The 22,626-nt window shown below is 39.8% G+C and overlaps 2 protein-coding genes across 4 annotated transcripts in view; one reads left to right on the top strand and one right to left on the bottom strand.

Moving 5' to 3' along the window:
• Window positions 1-9,019, top strand: part of abl1 (c-abl oncogene 1, non-receptor tyrosine kinase) — a 45,825-nt gene extending 36,806 nt beyond the window's left edge. For all 3 annotated transcript variants that reach the window (XM_016289135.1, XM_016289136.1, XM_016289137.1), the window contains 8 exons: window positions 1,909-2,181; window positions 2,520-2,604; window positions 4,612-4,789; window positions 5,340-5,524; window positions 5,597-5,749; window positions 5,894-5,983; window positions 6,064-6,192; window positions 6,281-9,019. In XM_016289135.1, the coding sequence (XP_016144621.1) occupies window positions 1,909-2,181; window positions 2,520-2,604; window positions 4,612-4,789; window positions 5,340-5,524; window positions 5,597-5,749; window positions 5,894-5,983; window positions 6,064-6,192; window positions 6,281-7,893 (2,706 nt within the window). In that variant the 3' untranslated portion in view covers window positions 7,894-9,019. The remainder of the gene's footprint in view (window positions 1-1,908; window positions 2,182-2,519; window positions 2,605-4,611; window positions 4,790-5,339; window positions 5,525-5,596; window positions 5,750-5,893; window positions 5,984-6,063; window positions 6,193-6,280) is intronic.
• Window positions 9,020-9,818: 799 nt separating this feature from the next.
• rab14l (RAB14, member RAS oncogene family, like) overlaps window positions 9,819-22,626 on the bottom strand; it is a 23,720-nt gene continuing 10,912 nt past the window's right edge. Inside the window, exons 2-8 of the mRNA XM_016289138.1 lie at window positions 22,036-22,094; window positions 21,910-21,963; window positions 15,847-16,024; window positions 15,698-15,764; window positions 12,153-12,240; window positions 12,047-12,077; window positions 9,819-10,936 (exon numbers count right to left, since the gene is read on the bottom strand). Of these exons, the coding sequence (XP_016144624.1) occupies window positions 10,759-10,936; window positions 12,047-12,077; window positions 12,153-12,240; window positions 15,698-15,764; window positions 15,847-16,024; window positions 21,910-21,963; window positions 22,036-22,087 (648 nt within the window). The 5' untranslated portion in view covers window positions 22,088-22,094 and the 3' untranslated portion in view covers window positions 9,819-10,758. The remainder of the gene's footprint in view (window positions 10,937-12,046; window positions 12,078-12,152; window positions 12,241-15,697; window positions 15,765-15,846; window positions 16,025-21,909; window positions 21,964-22,035; window positions 22,095-22,626) is intronic.

The following is a 22,626-nucleotide window of genomic DNA, read 5'->3' as shown; positions in this document are numbered from 1 at the left end:
ATTGCAATGCTCTCTTGGCAGGTTTTCCAGCAACTTCTATCAAACCTCTACAATTAATCCAAAATTCCGCTGCAAGATTCATCTTTAATGAGCCGAAAAGAACGCACTTGAATGGCCCAGCCAGAGCCCTGACTTAAACCCAATTGAGCATCTCTGGAGAGACCTAAAAATGGCTGTCCACCAACGTTTACCATCCAACCTGACAGAACTGGAGAGGATCTGCAAGGAGGAATGGCAGAGAATCCCCAAATCCAAGTGTGAAAAACTTGTTGCATCTTTCCCAAAAAGACTCATGGCTGTATTAGATCAAAAGGGTGCTTCTACTAAATACTGAGCAAAGGGTCTGAATACTTAGGACCATGTGATATTTCAGTTTTTCTTTTTTAATAAATCTGCAAAAATGTCAACAATTCTGTGTTTTTCTGTCAATATGGGGTGCTGTGTGTACATTGAGGAAAAAAAATGTACTTAAATGATTTTAGCAAATGGCTGCAATATAACAAAGAGTGAAAAATTTAAGGGGGTCTGAATACTTTCCGTACCCACTGTATATACACCTTGCTACGTGTACTGCGTTAGGCTAACCGAGACTTGTCATTTGCACTTATATATTGTTGCTCTTTTGTTAGTTTTGACTGCTTTTATTGTGTTTTATTGTTTATTTTATTGTATTTTTATTGTCTTTATTGTTATTTTTATTGTAAGTCGCTTTGGATAAAAGCGTCTGCTAAATGACTAAATATAATGTAAAATGTAAATACAGCCAGTATCATATAACTCCATTCAGGACACTTGACAGATTAACATGACATGAAACCAAGTTTTCTTGACCCTCCTGCCACATCTGAAGCATATGGATGAAAATATTAAAAATGCAGTAATGACACCAATAAAGTATTAAAAAGGTGCATTTAAACACGCATGAATTCACTAAAGAAACCTCATTAATGCATTCACACAGAAATTAGGATTTTGAAGAGGAAACAGTGTAACACTCTCGAATGTTACTTTCTTTGACACGTGACGCATCACTCCTAAATTCCTGTGCTGTTTTTAACTTGTAATTAGTGTTGTCAAAACTACCAATGTCGCTACTGAAATTTTTCAAATGTGACGATACCTGCATTTCCTGCTAGCATTTTGCGGATTCTCAAACACCTCTGATTAGCCATTGTGTTTTTGTACTGCACAGATATGTCTGTGATTGGCTACAGTGATCATCTCTTCACTGAGCGCTTACACCGATAGATACACATGGGAGAACACAATTTCAGCGTGTGAACACAATTGGCCAATCAGAGCTGTTTAAGAATCCACTCAACAGAGCACAAAATGTTAGTGGGAAATTCTGTAACAACAATTCATACTCGCAATCATTTTAAAACTTCCAAGTCCAAAACATGAATTCTGAAAGTGAAAGGAACATATCAACATGTGCTTGTTTTTATTGTTGCAGTCCAGTGGTTTATTTAGCTGTCATTGTGCAAACAAGCATTAAATCGTGTTAAAATAATGGTTATTGGACATAAAAAATCACTGTAAGTATTGGCTATAAGTAATCAATACGGCATAAATTACTACTTCAGACCTGTGCATTGACAGGCTGCTTAAAGATTAAGAGAAAACATGAATTTTAAAAAAAATGATGTGCACTGATAAAGCATTTATAATAAATCTTGCATATTCCTTAAAAATTAGAATAGTCCCATTTTGTTTTCATGGTGACTTTAATGCATTAGTACCTCACAGTCTGTCCTGGGTTCAGCGGCTAGTCGTTTGATCACGGGACAGCATGGAGCTTTTAACTTGTGTATTGTCACTTCTGCTCCTTTTTGAGCATCTGTAGGCTGGCGTGAGGCTGGTTGTGCCCATTATCATGCTCACGCTCTCGTGTCTCTCGCCCTGCAGCTGTATGTGTCGTCGGAGAGCCGCTTCAACACGCTGGCAGAGTTGGTTCACCATCATTCCACAGTGTCCGATGGTCTGATCACGACGCTGCATTACCCAGCGCCCAAACGCAATAAGCCCACCATCTATGGCGTCTCACCCAACTATGACAAATGGGAGATGGAGCGCACTGATATTACCATGAAACACAAGCTGGGCGGAGGGCAGTATGGAGAGGTGTATGAGGGTGTCTGGAAGAAATACAACCTAACTGTGGCTGTCAAAACACTAAAGGTCAGTGAAATAGAGACTCAAAGACTGGAGCTTCTCAGACATCGAGAACGCATCACACCTGCTTAATGGCATGTGGGTGGTGTTTGCTTTGACCTCGTGTAGTTTTGTTCATGCTTTCTGAGGATGAGGCCATCTCCATGTTCACATCTGTCTAATTTGATGAGCTTCTATCACATGACAGATGAATACAATGAAAATACGGTCAAATTATCCACATTTAGCATTGTTTTTCTCTGCTGCTCTTTTATGCTAGAGCATAAAAATTCTCATCTAAATCATACAGTTTTGAGCATAAAACAGTGAAGGATGGATGTGAATTGTTTTTTTCTTTTGTGCAGGAGGACACAATGGAAGTGGAAGAGTTTTTAAAAGAAGCTGCAGTCATGAAAGAAATCAAGCACCCAAACTTAGTGCAGCTGTTAGGTGAGTGCAGTGTTTCTTCTGTGCTGCACACTGTATGACTCTTCGGGTGCAATAGTTTTATACATTTGTACAGGGACTAAAGCTAACAAATTGGGGAAATGCATCTAATTTTTATTTATTTATTATCAAATGATAAAAATTTAATTAATAAAGAAATGTAATGCTATTGGACTGAAAAGTATTTCAAAATAGTAAAAAAAAAAAAAAGTAATGTGTTTGTAATTACAGCGCAGTCTTTGTGATTTGACGCTAAACCGTATCGCATTCTCAGGCATTGGCATCATATTTGGGGCTTGGTCCTGCATTTATATATCTGATCAAACATAGATGGGATGGGTCAGGAAGGTCCTCTAGTGAATTGATCTAAATCAGTGGTTCTCAAACTTTTTACAGTCGCATACCCCCTCCAGGCATTTATGGCTCTTTTCCACCGAGCAGTACGGTACGGAACACAGTTATTTCCGTTTCCATTGTCAGAAGTTTTGAATGGTACCAAAATAGCAAACCATACCACTTTTTTGGGACCCTTCCGTTGGGGTACCTAGCACAGTAGTCCAATACCTAAAGGGTGCAACTAGACTCACGGTGGAACACTGATTGGTTGACAGAGAATTGTCACTAGTGCGTGCTACAAGGGGAATGAAGCGTCTCCTTCACTTTTTCCACCATGCTGCTCATGCGTTTTGGGCTTGTTTACATCAGAGTGTGCAAACACAAAAAATATAACTGTATTTTATAATTTTATATTTTCACACGCCACACTTTCTTCTTCGTGGGAGAATGATGTTGATCGCAACTTTCCGGCATACACCACGCCTCAAGTAAGGGTATTGTTGGCAGTGGAAACGCAAGTTGGATCAGGGTGTACTGTCCTGAATCATACCGTACTGTTTACTGTACTGACCCGTACCTCTCAGTGGAAACGAGGCATAAATGCCCTTCTGTGTACCCCCTCTCTCACACTAGTCACAAAGTATTTTCAAATATTTTTTAAATAAATTACTCTCCTTTTAATGAAATGGGTGTTATTGATGTGATTTGCATAACTCTGCCACCCGGAAGCAGCGCCCAATCTGATAGATGCATGTGAACAAACAGACAATGGAACCCGGGTCTCCTTCTATTCTTTTTTTTACCTGTCTGGCACCTAACACAACATTCAGTGGGAGACACAATGGTAGCCAATGCATTAACCACACACTTTTCACATGCCTAAAGATCTCTTACCTTGTTTTTTGTTCCTCTTTTTAATCCGTAATGGAGTTCACGTCCCGTACATGGCACCCAAGCTCAGAAGTATGATGTACAAAATGTAAAGTGCTAACATTTTCAAATTACCCAAACACATCAAATTACTGTATAAATGCAATGTGCCACAGTAATACATTAGTGGACAGTAGATATTTGTTTCTATAATTTGCATTTAAAAGCAATTTTCATAAAAAGGTTTGAGCGGTAAAGGGCCAGTTCATCAGGGTTGTTTGATGAATTTTTGGGAATCGACTTCGACTTCATCTTTAGGAGTTGATGGAATTGACTCCTCGATTACATTTATTTTAAATTAAAACACACACACTAGATGAAGACATGAAGTCCCTTTCTTAAACATCACACTTGTTTCATAAATTAGTCCAATTTAGAGATAACTTTACCATGAAATAAGGATCATCATCGTTTCATAGTTGTTACAAATACCTAATTTTAAAGAGAGAAAAGTCACAAGAAACAGCCTTAACTGAATATTATTCCTTAGTTAAATGAGAGGGAAGGTAATAAAAGTCATCAAAGCAGCACTTTTGTAACAAATCCACCACCTTCAACCAGTAAGTTCTTCATGCAGAATTTGTAGGTCTATTTTTTTTAGCTTTTGGGCTGAAACATGAATCGACCACTGATTTTCAGGAGGAATTTGTTTCTAAATGAAGTTTCCTTCACAAAGAGACGTGATGATCCTGAAGGATATGAAGGAGAGTGCTGCTGATGTCCTGTGTTTTTCTCTTATGTCAGGTGTCTGCACACGGGAACCTCCGTTTTATATCATCACTGAGTTCATGACTCATGGAAACCTGCTGGATTACCTGCGTGAATGTGATCATGAGGAGGTCAATGCTGTGGTGCTGCTCTACATGGCCACGCAGATCTCCTCTGCCATGGAGTACCTGGAGAAGAAGAACTTCATCCACAGGTGAGCAAGATCTTCTGCAGTGTAGATGTGACACCTACACGCTTGTAGGTGCTGCGTTTGTAATAAATCCAGTCAATTGTTATTAAATATTCAATGTCTTGGCTCTTCATACTATTCTGTTTATAGTAGCTTGATGTGTATAGTTTGAGTTTCTGCCTTGAGCCTTTCTCTCAGTGATGCTTTATCAGACAGAAGGGTATTCACACTAGTTGGAACAGGTTTTATAGCACTTTGACAAACAATAATTAAATTGTCTATTTAGGCAGTGGTATCATTCTCTCGGCCTGATTTACTAAAAGAAGCACACAAGATAACTGAATAGCCGTGTAAAAAAGTCAATTGCAGAAACATGTAGAGCACCATCAGAATGTGTCAGGTCCTTCACAGGTAGTTTACAAAATCTATTTATTGCGTTGTTTATATCGTGTCCATTCTAGTCTTATGATTCTGTGAACTAAAAATTACTAAACATTACAGGACAAGGATAAGGGACAACATGGTATTTGTAGGAAGTGACACGTTTCCAGTTAAGACCTGGTTCTTGTTTCAGGGATCTGGCTGCCCGTAACTGCTTAGTTGGGGAAAACCACTTGGTTAAAGTGGCAGATTTTGGACTGAGTCGCCTGATGACGGAAGAAACCTACATAGCCCATGTAGGAGCCAAGTTTCCCATTAAATGGACTGCCCCCGAGAGTCTGGCCTATAACAAATTCTCCATTAAGTCAGATGTGTGGGGTAAGCAAAAATCAATTAAACACTCCCTGTTATCTTATGGGTAAAACTAAAATTCTTGCTTGAACTCTTTAGCATTTGGCGTCCTGCTTTGGGAAATTGCCACCTACGGGATGTCTCCATATCCTGGAATTGACTTGTCCCAAGTGTACGAGCTACTAGAGAAAGATTACCGCATGGACAGACCCGAAGGATGCCCAGAGAAAGTCTATGAGCTCATGAGGGCATGTAAGTAGCTCATCAGATCGCTGAAGAAAATCCAAGGAGCAAAAAGTAGACAAGCTAAAGTATTTGAACAATATGGTTACAATTAAGCAATTAATACAAGTCTTTAGTTGCCCTTTGGACTGACTTTAGTGTCTCTATCTTTAGGTTGGAGATGGAACCCTGCAGAGCGGCCTTCTTTTGCTGAAACTCACCAGGCGTTTGAGACAATGTTTCAAGAGTCCAGTATCTCCGATGGTAAGACTTTGTCTCTGGAGGTTTAGAGAGTTTTGCGTGTACTTTTCTCGTGGCTCATCTTCAATCTTCATGGGTTGCAGAGGTGGAGAAAGAATTGGGGAAAAAAGGTAAGAAGCTGACACTGGGTCCATTACAGCAGGCACCAGAACTTCCCACTAAGACGAGGACACTACGAAGACATATGGACAGTAGGGATGGTGACAGTCCAGGTAAGTTTTACTCTCCCAATATTCACAGTTAATTCTGAGTTGCTTTCTGCAATGGGCAATTGTACTGATAAAGTTTTACCCTTTCCAGATGCAGCAGAGGCTGAGGTAGCTGGGCCCCCGATGCTCCCGAGGCCTGTCCTTGATAGTAACTTGAACGAAGATGATCGCCTCCTAGCTAAAGATAAAGATAAGTTCAGAATGAATCCATTCAGTTTAATCAAGAAAAAGAAGAGAACCGCCCCGGCACCCCCAAAGCGCAGCAGCTCCTTTGGTAAGATGGATGGGCACCTGGATCGTAGAGGACTGGGTCCCGACTGCAGAGATGATTTCAACAACGGGGCTTCCACAAATGATGCCTTGCACAGCATTGACCCTTCCAAATTGGTCAGCTCCAACAATACCACGGCTGTCGGAGTCACCAATGGAGCCCCAGTATATCCTGGTCAGCTCTTCCCTTCTCATTCACGGAAAAAGGGCACGGCCACAACATCGGGTAGCGGAGGGAAACTTGCCACAACTCCACCTGCAGAAGAAGATCCTATGTCAAACTCCAAGCGCTTCCTAAGGTCTTCTTCCACCTCTAGCATGCCTCCAGGGTCCGAACGCACTGAGTGGAAGTCTGTCACCCTGCCGCGTGACATCCAGTCATCTCACTTTGACTCGGGCACCATTGGAGGCAAGCCGGCTCTGCCACGCAAGAAAGCAGATTGCATGCCACGTGGTGGCACCCTTACCCCACCACCACGCCTTCCCAAGAAAACAGAGGATGCACCTGACGAAGTGTTTAAGGACTCAGAGTCTAGTCCTGGATCAAGTCCTTTGACTCTGACACCTAAGCTCACCCGTCGGCCACATGTGCAGATGGAAAGCTCCAAAACAAGTGCCTTGCAAGCAGAGCTGTTCAAGCCCAATGTGTTTCCACCTCTGGGAACATCTGGTGATGAATGCAGACCTCGTAGGCTCAAGAACTCTTCTGAAGTCCCTGGACAAAGAGACAGAGAGAAGGGGAAGTTTGCAAAACCTAAACCGGCTCCTCCTCCACCTCCTGTCTCTAGTGCCAAATCTGGAAAGTCTTCGAGGAGTCCCACTTTTGATATCTCTTCAGATACCAAAGTCAAAGGCTCCTCTGAACAAAACCCTCCAACTCCTGGATCCACAGAACAAGGCAGGGGCACAAGTCTTTCCCAAGAAAGTGGCAAAAAATTGCCAAAAAACACCTCGAAAGTGCAGCCCCCAAAGACCTCTTCTACATCCCCAAGCAGTCAGCTACCAGGGATGGGAACGGGATCGGCTGTTGGTGACCCAGGATCCAACTTCATTCCCCTCATGACGACTCGCCGCTCGCTAAGGAAAACGCGGCAGCCGTCGGAGCGACTCTCCAACTCTTGCATCACACGCGAGATGGTTTTGGAGAGCACGGAGCTCCTGCGAGCTGCCATTGGCCGCATTTCAGAGCAAACCGGCAGCCACAGTGCAGTGTTGGAAGCTGGCAAGAATCTGTCCAAGTATTGCGCGAGCTTTGTCGAGTCCATCCAGCAGATGCGCAACAAGTTCGCTTTCCGCGAAGCCATCAATAAGTTGGAGAGCAGCCTGCGCGAGCTGCAGATCTGCCCTGCTGCCACTGGGGGGGCCAACACACCACAAGACTTTTCAAAGCTGCTTTCCTCTGTCAAGGAGATCAGTGACATTGTTCAGAGGTAGCGGAGAAGAGCATAGATGGAACTGATATCTACGTGTCTGGGGCTTCTCTGGGTTGGCTGTGGCGTGACATACATTTCCATTGGACCCACCTCAGCTTTTCTCATGCCAAATAGATGAACATTTAAGAACGATTCAGTGTCTCATTACTGTGCACAAATGCAGGGGAACCAGTAATGTTCCTCCAGAATCTGTTTGGAGATTTTAAGGTAGCCCAGGTCCAAGCCTTAGTGACTTGATTTTTTTTACAAGTCTTTGTCTGCAATTCCTTGACTTTTCTTCTCTGCATTTTCTCAAAGTATTTGTTAAAGACAGCATTATCTCAGCATTGCAGATGACTGACAGAAAAACACCTCATGTGCCTCACACTTTTCAACCTTTTTAAGGGATCAAAATATATTTTTGATTACATTCATGATCATAGTATTGATAAAGACTGTTTATTGATGTGTCCAGCTTAGTTTTCTTTGTGTGGTTGGTCAAGAAAGGGCTTTGTTGCGAGATGTGAACGGTCCCTGTGATATGAGGAACTTCAAACCGACTGATCAAGTATTGTATGATTCCAACACTGTGCCATGATTGATATTTCACTGATGGGGTCGTTAATTCGGTTTTCTCACCTTTTCCAGGCCCGTCAAGGGTTTTGAACGTGTTCCTACAGCACAATCACTACATACATGCCGTTCCAAAACTACAGTTGCCTTAAAGAGACTCGCTGAACACGAATCATTGGTCAGCGAATGAAACACTACTGTCTCAAGGAGAAAGACCTGGCAGTGAGAATCGGCGCTTCAGAAACAGTATATGTATAGATGTTTTTGTAATGTCCTCTGAAAGATCTTCTGTTACCACTTGATGCCATTTCAAAGGTTTTCCACACACCACTGACAGAAGTGCTCCGGGATCACGGACTTGAATGGAGCAGCTTTATCCAATGACCACAAGCCATGATTCTCATTTAATAGAACTTTCGTGTTTTGCTTGTGTAATTGAAATAATGCAGTTGTTTTAAGTATTACTTTGTCTTTTCCAACACTTTGCCATTAGACTGCGACGCCTGAGGAGGAGGCCAGCCACAAGCTGCCTTTAATTCAACATGGTACTACCAGTGTTGACATTTCATGTTTTTTTTTTCTCTTAAAATCATGCCACTACTTTTAAATTTGTATTCAAGCTTCACCCTTTTGTAGACTAATTGCTTGTCTTTGTAAATACACATCACTTATTTTTAGTTGATTCGTCCTGTAACCTTGGTGCAATTTTTGTTGCAAAAAATACAAAGCAATTTTGCTACTTGAACAACGTAGTTTGTTTCTGTCAGCGTGTTCATGTTGTCTGCTCTCTATTCAAACGTGCTTTTGCATGTGTTTGTGGTTCATCTTCATTTTAAACGTCAATTCAAAATGAAGCAGAAACACTTTCTGTCTAGAGCATTTTTATTGTCATTAAAATCAAAATGTCAACATTTTAAAATCATATACACACAAGAACAGATTTTCAAACGTTAGCACAGCTCCAACAAAGTTTATACATATGTACTGTTTTTGCTCGTGAACAGCACAGTCTTTCAGATCGCAGATTCCGACAGTTCAAAAGCACTAGTGCCTGCTTTAGATCAGTCATGATCTGATCTCCATTTTTAAGACTTTCTGTAGGAGAATTTGCCTCCTGTCTCTTCAGCTGGATGTGTGAGAGTTTGTGATGTACACGCTGAGTGAGGAGTCAGTGCTCGTTACATCAACAGATACAGCCTTATTTACAGCAGCTGAATCAGAGACGATTTCATATGGTACATACACTGAATTAAGACACAGAAGCTGCTTCAGAGGAAGTTTGCGGTGGTGCTGTTAATATACAAGCCAATGCACTGACTGGAGCCATTTCCATCACATTTCATAGATCTATACAAAAACAGTAGCACTGTTGTAAAGCCGTTTGTTTATTAACTCCGGTCTGAACTGCATGTTGAGCTAGTTGATTAAACGGTGGTAGTAATAATTTTAACATGAATAATAACAATAAGGCAACATAAAATAATGGTGTTGAGGACAGAGGAATCAATGTTGATATGATGGAGCAGAAGAGGAGATGGGAGCGATGAAAGATTGAATCTTTCCGTAAATTCTCTTTGATTCATAAAGCTGTCCGACCCAAACTGACTCTACATGCGCTCGCATATGAACATGCACGTGATTGCAACAGGAGACGCTTCATTAGGTTTTAAATCTGGGATCAGTGGAACCAATGCGACCACTGCGCATTTACAGATGAATAAAAAAAATGAAATGCATTATTCTGAGCACAGCTGCATATAAAACTGAGATGCATTATTTTGCACACTCAACCTAGTGCTTTTTATCTGCAGGAGCGTCAGACAGGTGTCCTGTTGGTGACCGACCCAAACAGATTTTCACAACCACATTGACTCTCATACGGTTGGAAAAATGGCAGCAGATACGCATTTGATGTTCTTAAAATGATCCTAACACAACCCATGCCGCAGCAGCACGTTGGATTATGAATCCATGTCACACGTTTGGCCACTTCCTTCAGTGTGGGTCTTATTTCTGTTATGTCACATTGTTGAGCTATAAAATCAATCAATAAAAAGAAGCTGAACTGGTGTGTGTGACGAGATGAGCAGTGGTGCAGTCAGAGGAAGGTGAGGATGGGAACGTAAGAACACACTGACCAGAGAGAGAAGACGGACAGATGAAGAGAGACAGGAGGAGGAAATGAGCGCATGTAGCCGTGTTCCTCCCCTCTGTGGTTCCCGCGGCTCTTTGGTACAGGCCGAGGCCGCGAGCGTGTGTGTGAGATAGAGGAAGAGGAGGATGGTTGTGGTGGGGGGGTGGAGGATGAAGGTCATTAACAGCCACACCCTTCCCTCTGCGGCTGTGGTTCGCTGGTGAGCCGGCCGCCCTGCGGCGCTGACGGTTTGTGCTGCACGCCAGACTCGGCCGCGTTTAGATCCAGACTGCCGTCCTGAATGTTCTGGTAGATCTTCTTGGCTGCTTCCAGAAACGCATCCTCCACATTCTCACCTCTGTGACCACAAACACACGGTTAGCATCTATACACTCACATGAGATTAAGGGAACAAGAAAAAAAAATTCTAGATAAAAATAAAAGATCAAGACAAACTTGATGGCTTGAGAAAACGTGACTTTTCTATGAGGTGGCACACTAGCAACATGCTAGGAACATGATAAAACATGTTAGCAACATGCTAAGAAAAGGTTGAAACACTAGCAACATGCTAAAACACAACATGTTAAAACACTAGCAACATGCTAAAACTTAAGAAAACATTCAAATACACTAGCAACAGCTAAAACAAGCGTTTTGTGAAAACGTTATAATCATACTATTAAAATGTTATCAATACGTGCTAAATGTGCTTTAGCAATGTGCTAAAACATGCTAGCAACATGTTAGGAAGGAACATATGAGCAATGTGTGAAAACATTATAAGCATGTTATTAACATGAATGTGCTAGCAACGTGCTAATATTGTAACATTCTATCCATCAGAGACTGCATGGCTTTAAAACTTTCAGACTTAAAAAAGTGAATTCAGGCTTTCCAGCACAATCTCTGACAGTTCATAAATATATGACATTTTGCTGAACTGGTGGCTGATTCTAATGAATTTGCACAATCCTATTCATATGCTATGACATGCTAACAACATGCTTAAACGGTAGGAACATACAAGCAACATGCAAAAAACAACAACAACATATAAGAACATACAAAAACGTTATAAGCATGGGAATATAACATTAGGAACAAGCTAGCAATGTGTTAAAGCTGGTTGCTAGGGTGTTCTGGCTAGTTGCTATGGATGGATAGAGTATGGTAGAGGTCATAGGAGGAATTGGTGTCAGAAATGTGCTATTTAACATTATTATTATTAATATTCAAAGTTCATCTCTGTGAACATTTTTAAAGCATTTTATCTGCCCTTCCATATTCAGGTAAGTGCTGCTTTTCAGTGTCTGTAACAATGGGTTTTCCTCATAAATACACGTGTACAGACGGATATGTTTCTGACGTCTGGCTTTGTTAATAAACGCATTCTCTGATGATTTATATGTGACGTTTTCACTGCACACGTCCCATCCATAATGCTGGAGCTGCTGGAATAACTCACGTTTTAGCGCTGGCCTCCAGGAACAGCAGACCTGTGAACACAAACGAGCGTGAAATCAGAACAGTGTCGTGTGATCTGTCATGTGACAGACATACGCTTCACTCACCGTTCTCTTCAGCGAACTGCTTAGCTTCCTCATACGTCACGTCCCGCTGCGCTTCCAGATCCGCTTTGTTTCCTATGAGTATGATCACCTGCACAAACACACCAGAGAAACCTCTCTGAGCCAAACCAACAATAAACTCCACCCTCAACCTGTCAATCGCACCCGCACCCAACCAACAAAACCTGCTGGCACAGCTTGGCGTAAGAGCTTGCAAGGTAGATCTTATGTTATCAATACTGCGCAGTGCCCTAAGTCAACAGAGCTCAACCCTATGTTACTACTATGATATAGTGCTGAGATATGACTTATTCATGCAGATGTGGCTGTTGTTTTTGTGGTTTCTAGGCTATGCTATCAGTACATTGCCCTTTAAGCCTGGGACACACCATGCCGACTTCATAGAACTAGCGGCGAAGAAAGCTGACCGTGTTGTGGCCTCGCGTCTGGACCAAAAATCTGTGCCTGAGCACACTGCACAGACTACAGCCGACTGCAAACTAGCATGTCTGGACTTAACTGTCTATATCAGTAGGTGTCAATAGTCTATATTTGTCATTCAAAAGGAGAAATTGAGACAAGGATGTATGAGATAAACGCAGATATCTGAAACGTAAGCAGCGCTTGCTTACTATTTTGAATATCAGTTATGTTGATCATTTTCTTCATTTTATGAGGCTCGTGTTATGAAAATATTTGTGTATTGAAATGCTCGGGTGAGATAACGTAACATTTCTGTCTGTGCCGTCTTGACTTGCTTGCTCGTTTTCATCACTTTTTGCATCCAGTTCTCACTCTCACCGACTCGACATGCTGAATTGGGCAAACTGCTGCTGACGTGAGACCGACGAGAGCTGACGTGGAACAAACCAAAAAAACTAGTCCAACAGACGCTTGGCGATGGCCCAACATTGACCAATGGTCGACTTGGTGTCCCGGGCTTAAGTCAATGGAGGCCAACCTTATGTTACTACAATGCTATAGTGCTGAGACATGGCTTATTTACGTAGCCTAAAGGCCGTTTCACACTGAGTGTGATTCAAAATGAGGCGAAACGCCAACGAACGGTTTTGTTTCACGAATGAATTGTTTCACACCGAGCATGAAACAATTGATCGCCATCTGCTAACTCACACCTGCACGCTAGATGGAGCCGACAAACAATGCATTTCCCATCGATATGTATAACAGCATTAAATTAAGATAAATAAAGTTTGGTTCTACGCCAGAAACACAAAATATCTATAATGCTTACAAGAATAAATCTTAAAATATAATTAGAGGTACAATTAGCATCAATCTTCTTGAAAATTGTGATTACTTCAAAATGAGGCGAAACGCCAACGAACGGTTTTGTTTCACGAATGAATTGTTTCACACCGAGCATGAAACAATTGATCGCCATCTGCTAACTCACACCTGCACGCTAGATGGAGCCGACAAACAATGCATTTCCCATCGATATGTATCTCGTATATGGATTTAACATCATCCGCTGCTCAACAGCATTAAATTAAGATAAATAAAGTTTGGTTCTACGCCAGAAACACAAAATATCTATAATGCTTACAAGAATAAATCTTAAAATATAATTAGAGGTACAATTAGCATCAATCTTCTTGAAAATTGTGATTAATGTTTTTGCGTAAAACCCACTTTAAAGGGGTCATATGATGTTGCTAAAATGAACATTATTTGGTGTATTTGGTGTAATGCAATGTGTTTATGCGGTTTAAGGTTAAAAAAACATTATTTTCCACATACTGTACATTATTGTTTCTCCTCTATGCCCCGCCTTTCTGAAACGTGTAGATTTTTACAAAGCTCATCGGTCTGAAAAGCGAGGTGTGCTGTGATTGGCCGGCTATCCAGTGCGTTGTGATTGGCCGAATACCTCAAGCGTGTGACGGAAATGTTACGCCCCTTACCATACTGTGATTGCGTGTCCCGGAGCGACGAGACAAAAACATTAACACCCATTATAAACGAAGCATTTGTTGCATCCAGTGGGGACATAATTACGGATTATAATGACTTCTACTGTCTTTTTACGCGTTGCGTTGCATTGCTAAAATAAACCTGAGCATTAAGTGATTCAGACTAAATTCAGACTAACAAAACTACAGCAGCAAGTCTGTATTGGCTGAACGTATTAAGCAGCTCCTACAGTTAAAGATAAAACTTAAAAATTTAGTTTTTAAATTAAATCAAAAAATATTTCAAAATATTGAATGCATTGTTATTTAATTGTTATACCATTAATAATTAACTTATTTAATTTGTAGCTAACTAGCTATGTAAATAATTAACCCTTTCATGCTGTTGGTGTCTGAGCTTAATTATTTATTTTTTTAAATGACACGAGACTGACTTCCTGCACTTGCTATACTTTATACTTCAGTACAGTAAAAGTACTAAAATGTGTTACAATATTCATTTTATAATAAATCCAAAAGCAAGATGTGAAAAAAAACTAGGGAGTTGGAATGGCAACTGATAATGAGTGATCCTCTTCTGCCATCTACTGGTTATAATGCTCATTTCATGTCATTTTCATCTTAAAAAGTCTTTGTTTTCCGCCAGGAGACACATTTTTGGCACATTTTTTGAATGAAAAGTTAATCTTTAAAGTGAATTTTACTGCACAACTGTAACTAATCTCACTCCAGCCAGGCAACCTAAGTTTGCAACCCTGTGTACATATTCAGTTATACTCATTACTATGAAGGCAAGTTATCGATTATCAAGAATACCATAATGATGTTGTTTACAAGATAGCATCGCTAGCTAACGTTAGCTTAAATAGTTACGATAGTGTCTGGGCACTGGGATTACCAGGCTCAACATATAAAATTATATGTTGTTAAATAACATGAAACTGTATGTTAATGCCGCTTTCATCATTTTCGGTGTTGCAATTATTTAGTTTCTCAGTTTCTGACAAGAGCCAGGCAGGAGAGTGTTGCTAAGCAGAGGGTCTGTGAGGGTCTTAAGAGTCTACCTATATGTACCACAACATCAAATGACGTTTCTCTGGAAGTTTAAGAGTTGGCTTATCTTAATGCGGAAGTTCTAAAGAAAGCTCCGTGCATACAGTCCATTCAGTGGAGAATTAATAGAAATTATATTCTATATAAAGAACATGTGAGAATAAATCTGTTCTCAGTTACCAATGATAACAAGAACTCATCATCCACTCTCTTCTCTCTCGGGATACTCTTCTTCGGTGTTTGTTTACACTGGTTTTTGGAAACAGTGCCACTAGCTGCCCTGGGCACATGATCTAGGCTCAAATCTAATTGAATGGCCCGTTTCATCACGGAGCAACGGGGGGAAAAGACAAAAAAAAAAAAACATCACTTTTTCACGCCATGAATAATCGTGCCTGGTGTGAAAATCCCCATAGGGACTATTTACACCATTGTTTTGATTCAAAAGCATCATTGCACCGAACATTCGCGCCAGATTTTTGCATTCAGTGTGAAAAAGCCTTAAGCCCAACCTACATACCCCTGAGCCCTGCCAGTCCAGACTTTGCTTGTACTCACAGTATTGGGGTTGGTAAGGTTTCTGGCGTCGGTCAACCAGCTGCTCAGGTGGTTGTATGTGCTTCTCCTGTATGACACACAGACAGAGCATGTGTTTCCATCGCTAGAGACAGCAGCAGCATGAGAGCCGCGTTACTCGGCTGACGTACCTGGTGATGTCGTAGACCATCAGCGCTCCCGCCGCTCCTCTGTAGTAGCTGCGCGTCACGGCCCTGAAGCGCTCCTGACCTGCCGTGTCCCAGATCTGCAGCTTGATCTTCTGACCGCTCACCTCGATGATCCTGGTGCCGAACTCCACGCCGATGGTGTGCGGACAGTCGGCCATGACTGAGGAGAGCAGAGCGTTCATGGTGAACACCAACAACTACTGACTTGCATCAGAATCACATTACTTTCATCACTCAACATCAACACTGTTATTGAACTGAACTGATCTTAATAATGACACTATTGTCTTCTGTAGAGCTGCTTTATAGCTGAAATTTGTGTCATTGATTCTGTTCTGATTTTCCTGTTTATCACTGTGAAGTAGGTGAGGACATTTTTTCACCGGTTAATCGACGACCGGTATCACCGTAGGGGCGGGGGCGTTCCCTCTTTTCCTCGCTTTCCTTGGCTATTAAATATTGCCAAAAACATTTTACTTTCACTTTGTATTATATATAACCAAATAAATAAGAAACGTTTATTAGCAAAACGAGTAAGAATGCTTGGAGGCACGGCATACACCTTGATGTCAAATCAAATAAATAAATGACACAAAGTTTAAATAAAGTAAAAATCAGCAAACACTGTGGAACCAATTAAATAAAAAACGAATGTTTAAAAAAAATTACCTTAGATAAACGGCAAAAGTCAACAGGTTTTTAAAAATCCAAAATATTGCCAAACAGGCGCTTTTGCGTTTCGTTTTTTTTGTTTCACGTCACCTCACTCTTCTTGTCAGTCAGCTCGACTCGCTCTCCTCACTGTATAATTGAAATCTGATCTGTGATGCGATCGTTCGGCACGCTGCATTGAGCAGCCGCGTTCAGTTTTTAATTGTAGTGTCTGTTCTTTTACTGAACTAAATTATTTTTATTACTATAAAAAAATCTAAACGACGGTGGGGGTCAGTGACGCGGTGGGCAAGTGACTTAACCGGTGTTGCGGCTTAACACAGTCAATCGCAGCAAGCCTACTGTGAAGCTGCTTTGAAAAATGAGGGTTAAAAACAGGGAAGTGAAACTGAAAGGTCAACTTATCAAGATTTTTTATTGTGATTCATTTAAATGTAAATTTTGAAGACAAAACTGATTAGTATTATAAAGGAGTTATTTATTCGTATTCAGGGTTTACAGCATGCGATTCAAAGGCAAGGTTAGAGACAAGTCTGTTGTTTCAGTTATAATCTATATAATTTATAAACGAGTTTGATTAAACATTACCAGGTCAAAACATAAAAAAGGAATGTATGTACAGATGAACTGTTCACAATAAGATCTATAACATGCATTTGAAAAACGGACTTCCATTTCATGCATCCCTAGTAGGGATGTAACGACTCACTCAACTCACGATTCGAGTCACGATTTTTTTATTATTATTATTTTTTTTACAAAATGAGATTTAAGACAAATTATAAATTAAATGTGTCCTTTTATTATTGCTTGGACAAAATGCTGCACATTTCTTTGTGAAATTGAAATATAACACTATAATAATATTATTGTTCTTTTGTTGATTTTGATTGCTTTTATTGTCCTCATTTGTAAGTTGCTTTGGATAAAAGTGTATGCTAAATAACAAAATTTTAATATAATGTAAATGTAAATAACATAACTAAATTGAAATTTTAAAACAAGCCTCAAATCAAATAAATAACACAAATAAAAGAAATATCTTCATATAAACAAACTAAGGCTTTGTCTGTGCTCTTTCCTTTTAAAATTAGAGATTAAAATGGATCATGATCCAAACAAAGATGCTGCATACATGCAACATGAGCCGTTTTTAATCTAAATTGGATTGCATAATTTTGAAATTTGAAGCAAAATCAGAATAGTTTGACAATTGGTTTTTCAGTTTTGTGAAACTATACATAAAAATATCTGCATGAAACTCCTCTAACTTTATTAAAAGTATGTCATCTTTTGTCAAATTCTTAAAAAAGTATATTTTATAAGCTTTTACATTTTTTTTAAATTAAAATGACAGAATAAGAACAAGTAGAATAAGAAATATAAGTTACCAATCAAATGAAATCATCTATTAACAAAATTAATTTGTAGAGGTGGCACAGAAGAACACAAAAGTGGCTTGGTGTACTTTCAGACATTTACTGAGGCTCAGAAGTGGAATGAGTGCAATTAAATCCATAAATTCATGATGATATTAATGTTTTAAATATAACATTTTGAATATAGAAATATTAAATGATTTAAATAACTGAAAAGATACTTTAAAAATGAAACAAACTTATTTTTATCACTGAATCATTCATTCAATTGATTCGTTCGAACAGCTGTTTCATTCAGGAATGAATCAAGTGACTGTCTTTATGAATGGGTAATCACGAATCACTGACTCACTAGATTCGTTCAGAAATGCATGTTCATTCATAAACGAAACACTGCTGTGTTTGAATGGAGATGCGCAGCGGCTGAGCTGTGGCATTGTTTTAAACTATTTTCGACGACGAAATAGAGCAAAATCAGACAATAGTGTTATAGTCAGACAATGTAAGTCACTTAATATTAACTTCTTGTTTATTGAATTGTATTGTATTAAATCAGTATCACATTTACAAACTCCCTTAAAAATCATTAAAAGCTGTCACTCATCTTAGTTCATCCCGATCTCCCATTTATAACCAACGACATTCATCTGTATTATTTTTGTCTACACTGCGACAAAAATAATAAACAAGTGTGTCATGACCTCTTTAACAAGCCGTCACAGGCTGGTCATTTCACACAAACTTTCTGTGAATGTGAAACATCAGGAGTCAGAGCAGTGTTTCCCATTCATTAACTAGACCAGGGGTGGCGAACGTCGGTCCTGGCGAGCCGCAGCCCTGCAGAGTTTTGCTTCAACCCTAATCAAACACACCTGAACAAGCTAATCAAGGTCTGAACGGTTATTAGGAAGCTACAGGCAGGTGAGTTTTAATTAGGGTTAGAGCTGAACTCTGCAGGGCTGCGGCTCTCCAGGACCGGAGTTCGCCACCGCTGAACTAGACTGTGGGCCCAGTCTAATCTGTCCCGCCACAGTTTCATAATAAACCGAAGATATATTTATACTAGGGATGCTCCGATCGATCGGCCGGAGATCGGTATCGGCCGATAATCACATTTTATGACTCGATCGATACTCACTACACTTAGCCGATCTCACGAACCGATCACAATTTGATGACGACGTACATGATGCGTGGGGACATAAATGATTTGGCGCCACAGTCATGTAATCGCCGGTGTGGAAATGCTATGACGTTTCGAGAAACAATGAAAAATTTGCTATTTGTCGAGTATGTTTTGCATGATAATATGATGAATGGATGGTTCATTTTTAACAGTAGATTCAGTGACGTTAGAGCTGATCTGTGCCTCACTGCACACGTCTGCGGCACGTTACAGCTCCACGGGAATCAGAGCTGATCGCGGCCGCTCTAGTCAGTGCTCGTGTTTATACCATAGACTTGGGTTTATACCAGCAAGGCCTTGGCATGTTTCTGAAGCTGCTCTCCATGCTGCTTGGCTAAAAATAGCCTTTTGTGAGTTGGCACAGCATGAAGGACGGAACAAAACCTCGTTGGAGCCGTAAGGGATAAAGGTAACAATACGCTGATCGTGGGCTGCTTTTAAATGAACATTTATTTAAAAAACAAAATATCTTTGGCCATATTAGCCTACTCTATAGCATTAACACAGGCTTTGCTCCTTTCAAACTTTATCTGGAATGTCACTGCAACTTCCCGATCAGGCGAACGAACACACACACACACACACACACAAAATCGTCTGCCTCATAAAAAAAAAAATTTTAAATAAAAAAAATTGTTGTTAATATTTGCATCATTTAGGATTTATTTTACCCACCCACAAATAATCAGAATGCATTTTTTATTACCCGACCCATGGATTATCCGCAGCGCCCCTGGATATAACCGTGATCGAACTACTCCGTTTTGTTCTTTCAGTAGTTTAAATGTTTCTATTTCTTTTTCTCTCTTCAGTCTTATATTGGACAATATTAAACCTTATGTGTTACATCAGACTTCTCCATGTTAGAGTTTAAATGTTTCTATTTATTTTGTCCTCTCTCTAACATTGGACAATGTTAAACTAAACCTAATGAGTTGCATCAAACTACTCCAATTAGTTCTTTTAGGAGTTTAAATGTTTTTTTTTTTATTAAATATTTATTTTGTCCCCCAGTTTACTATTTCCAAATAGAATCAATAACAACAGCTAAGTAGTCCCTCTAGAGTAGATTATTTTTGATAACAAGCAAAATATGTTTGCTGCGTAAATCAGACGGACTTACTGAAAATGCAAATTCATTCTCTGCCAGCAGGAGGTGCTTTAAAGCGAGAGAAACACAAAGCAGCGCTGAGCTCACAAACGCTGCTTTATCAGGCATATAACATGCACGATGAAATGAAAATGACATCGAATATTTTCTAAAGATAGTCTTCCTTCAGGAATACAATAATATAAAAACAGCCGTACCTTGTTTTGATTTTTAAACGTGCAGTACGTGTTCATGTTTATTCAACAAATCCTTTTGGAAAATCTGTCAGTTTTGATATTGTGGCGAGCGCCACAAATAAATAAATGTATGAGAAACACCCCACAGCACAACCACTTGAGCCCAACTTCAGTCTACTCATCACCTTAACTTTAACTGCGTTTGTAGCCGGTGCCATAGCCAGACTGATAAACAAACACAGATCGGAAGTTAACTTCGGCCGACGAAACCGTCTATATAAAGCTTGAAGCATCAGAATCGGCATCAGTATCGGCCGATCACCATGACAAGAAATCGGTACTCAGTATCGGCTGCAAAAAAACCTGATCGGAGCATCCCTAATTTATACTTCTCATATAACATAAAAGTTCTTTAACGTTTCACGCCATTGCTTTGGCAAATATCCGTCAAACGAATTAAAACCGAAAGCGTAATATGACTTATAAAGTCTGTTTGCACTGTTTGTTTCAAAGTGAAGTGCGCATATTGCGCACGCGATCAGCTCGTGATCAGGTGTTTTCCGTCACAGTGAATGCAGTGAACTCCGTTATTGAATGTGCTGTGAGTTTAGCGCGTTTGGAAACGCAAAGGCCACCAGTTATGCATAATTTTCAACATTTTAATGGGCAAATGTTTACAGTATTTCATTAAATTAGTAATGTTTGTAAACCTGTTTTCACAGAAGCCGGAGTTTTCCGCCAAAATAAAAGTTTAACTGAAGTTTCCATCAAAATAAAAGCTCAAGGGTTTATCTCTTGCAAGCATGGCCTAAAATTAACAGACACGCACAGAGAAAATACTGTACAGGTACAGCAAGCTCACTGTTCGGAAGACAAATATAAATATTGGGTTGGGGGTTTATATGAATATATTTCTGAAGGGAACTGACTTTACAAAAGTTTCAATGGCATTTTTTCCCCTATTATCACTGCTGATCCATAAGCGCCACCTGCTGTCATAGTGAATTTGCGTTCTCATTCAGCCTGTCTGTTTTTGTTTCATGCAGGTTTTATCTTTGTATCTTGATTAAAATGCAGTGGATGGTTCTAATTTCAAATGGCTTTTTTTATTAAATATGTTTAGTTGTTGTAGTAGTAGCAACTGCCCGTTTTTTGCACAATATCACAACTAAAAAGAGGGTTGAGTCCCCTTTAAATTTCAAGAACAAGTACATTCACCAGCTTTTTTCTTTTACTTTGCACACTGAACCTGTGTTGGAGCTCTTAATTTTGAACTCTCAAAGTGCACCAGATTTATGAATTTAACTTTAAAATGTACACAATTCTCTTACGGGGGGGCCATGTCCCCGGACCCCCCTAGAGGGATCGAGGACCACCCACCACAGTCTCACAAAATCCTGTGGGAAACACTACAGAGGCTGTTTGTTTAGAGCACAAGGCTCGCTTGTGTGGCTCAGGATGTTGATCTGCATCGTGTGCTTAACATGCTGAAGGAAAAGCCTGACAATCACTCATACTCACATTTCTTCTCCGTGAACTGGTGCAGTAAGCAGGACTTCCCTACGCCCATGTCTCCTGTGGAGAGAGAGCAGACATGAGAGCCTGACAACACACGACTGAACACTTCACTGCTGCTGATTCACTCACCGATGATGATGTACTTGAAGATGTAGGAGTAGTTGTAGGGTGCAGTGGCCATTGCCGCTCTGAAACAGACAGACACACACACACGTCATCGTTAGCATACAGCTGACCACAGTTACACAGACACACGTGTTTGTCCAGCTCGTGAGTTGTGTAACCTCTCTGAAGTATGTTGAAACCTGTGCTATGGTTTTGCACTTGAAAATGAAAAATTTAAGACAGTCATAAATATCCGTATTGTAATTTTACAGTTATGTAAAATAAAATTATTGTATTATTTTTCTTAAATGCAGTAATTCCTCATTTTTAATTCTACAATGAAACATTAAAACAGTATTTTTTATTTTAATTTAATAACAACATTTATAATAATTTTTATAAATAATTTGCAATTTTTACCAGAATATTTCCCCCCCAAACTGTGCAGCGCTACTAGAGTTTTTATAGACCACATTTCGATTGTTTTTGACCCATTCAATAAAAAATATAAAATTGTTAAATAAAAATAAACAAAACAAGAGTATATATATATATATATATATATATATATATATATATATATATATTTTTTTTTTTGTTTTTATTTTTTATCGT

The sequence above is a fragment of the Sinocyclocheilus grahami genome, unplaced genomic scaffold (assembly GCF_001515645.1).
Source record: "Sinocyclocheilus grahami isolate Dianchi unplaced genomic scaffold, SAMN03320097.WGS_v1.1 scaffold241.1, whole genome shotgun sequence".
In the NCBI taxonomy this organism is placed as follows: domain Eukaryota; kingdom Metazoa; phylum Chordata; class Actinopteri; order Cypriniformes; family Cyprinidae; genus Sinocyclocheilus; species Sinocyclocheilus grahami.
The sequence above is the reverse complement of the archived record's forward strand: the minus strand, read 5'-3'. Positions and strand labels throughout refer to the sequence as shown.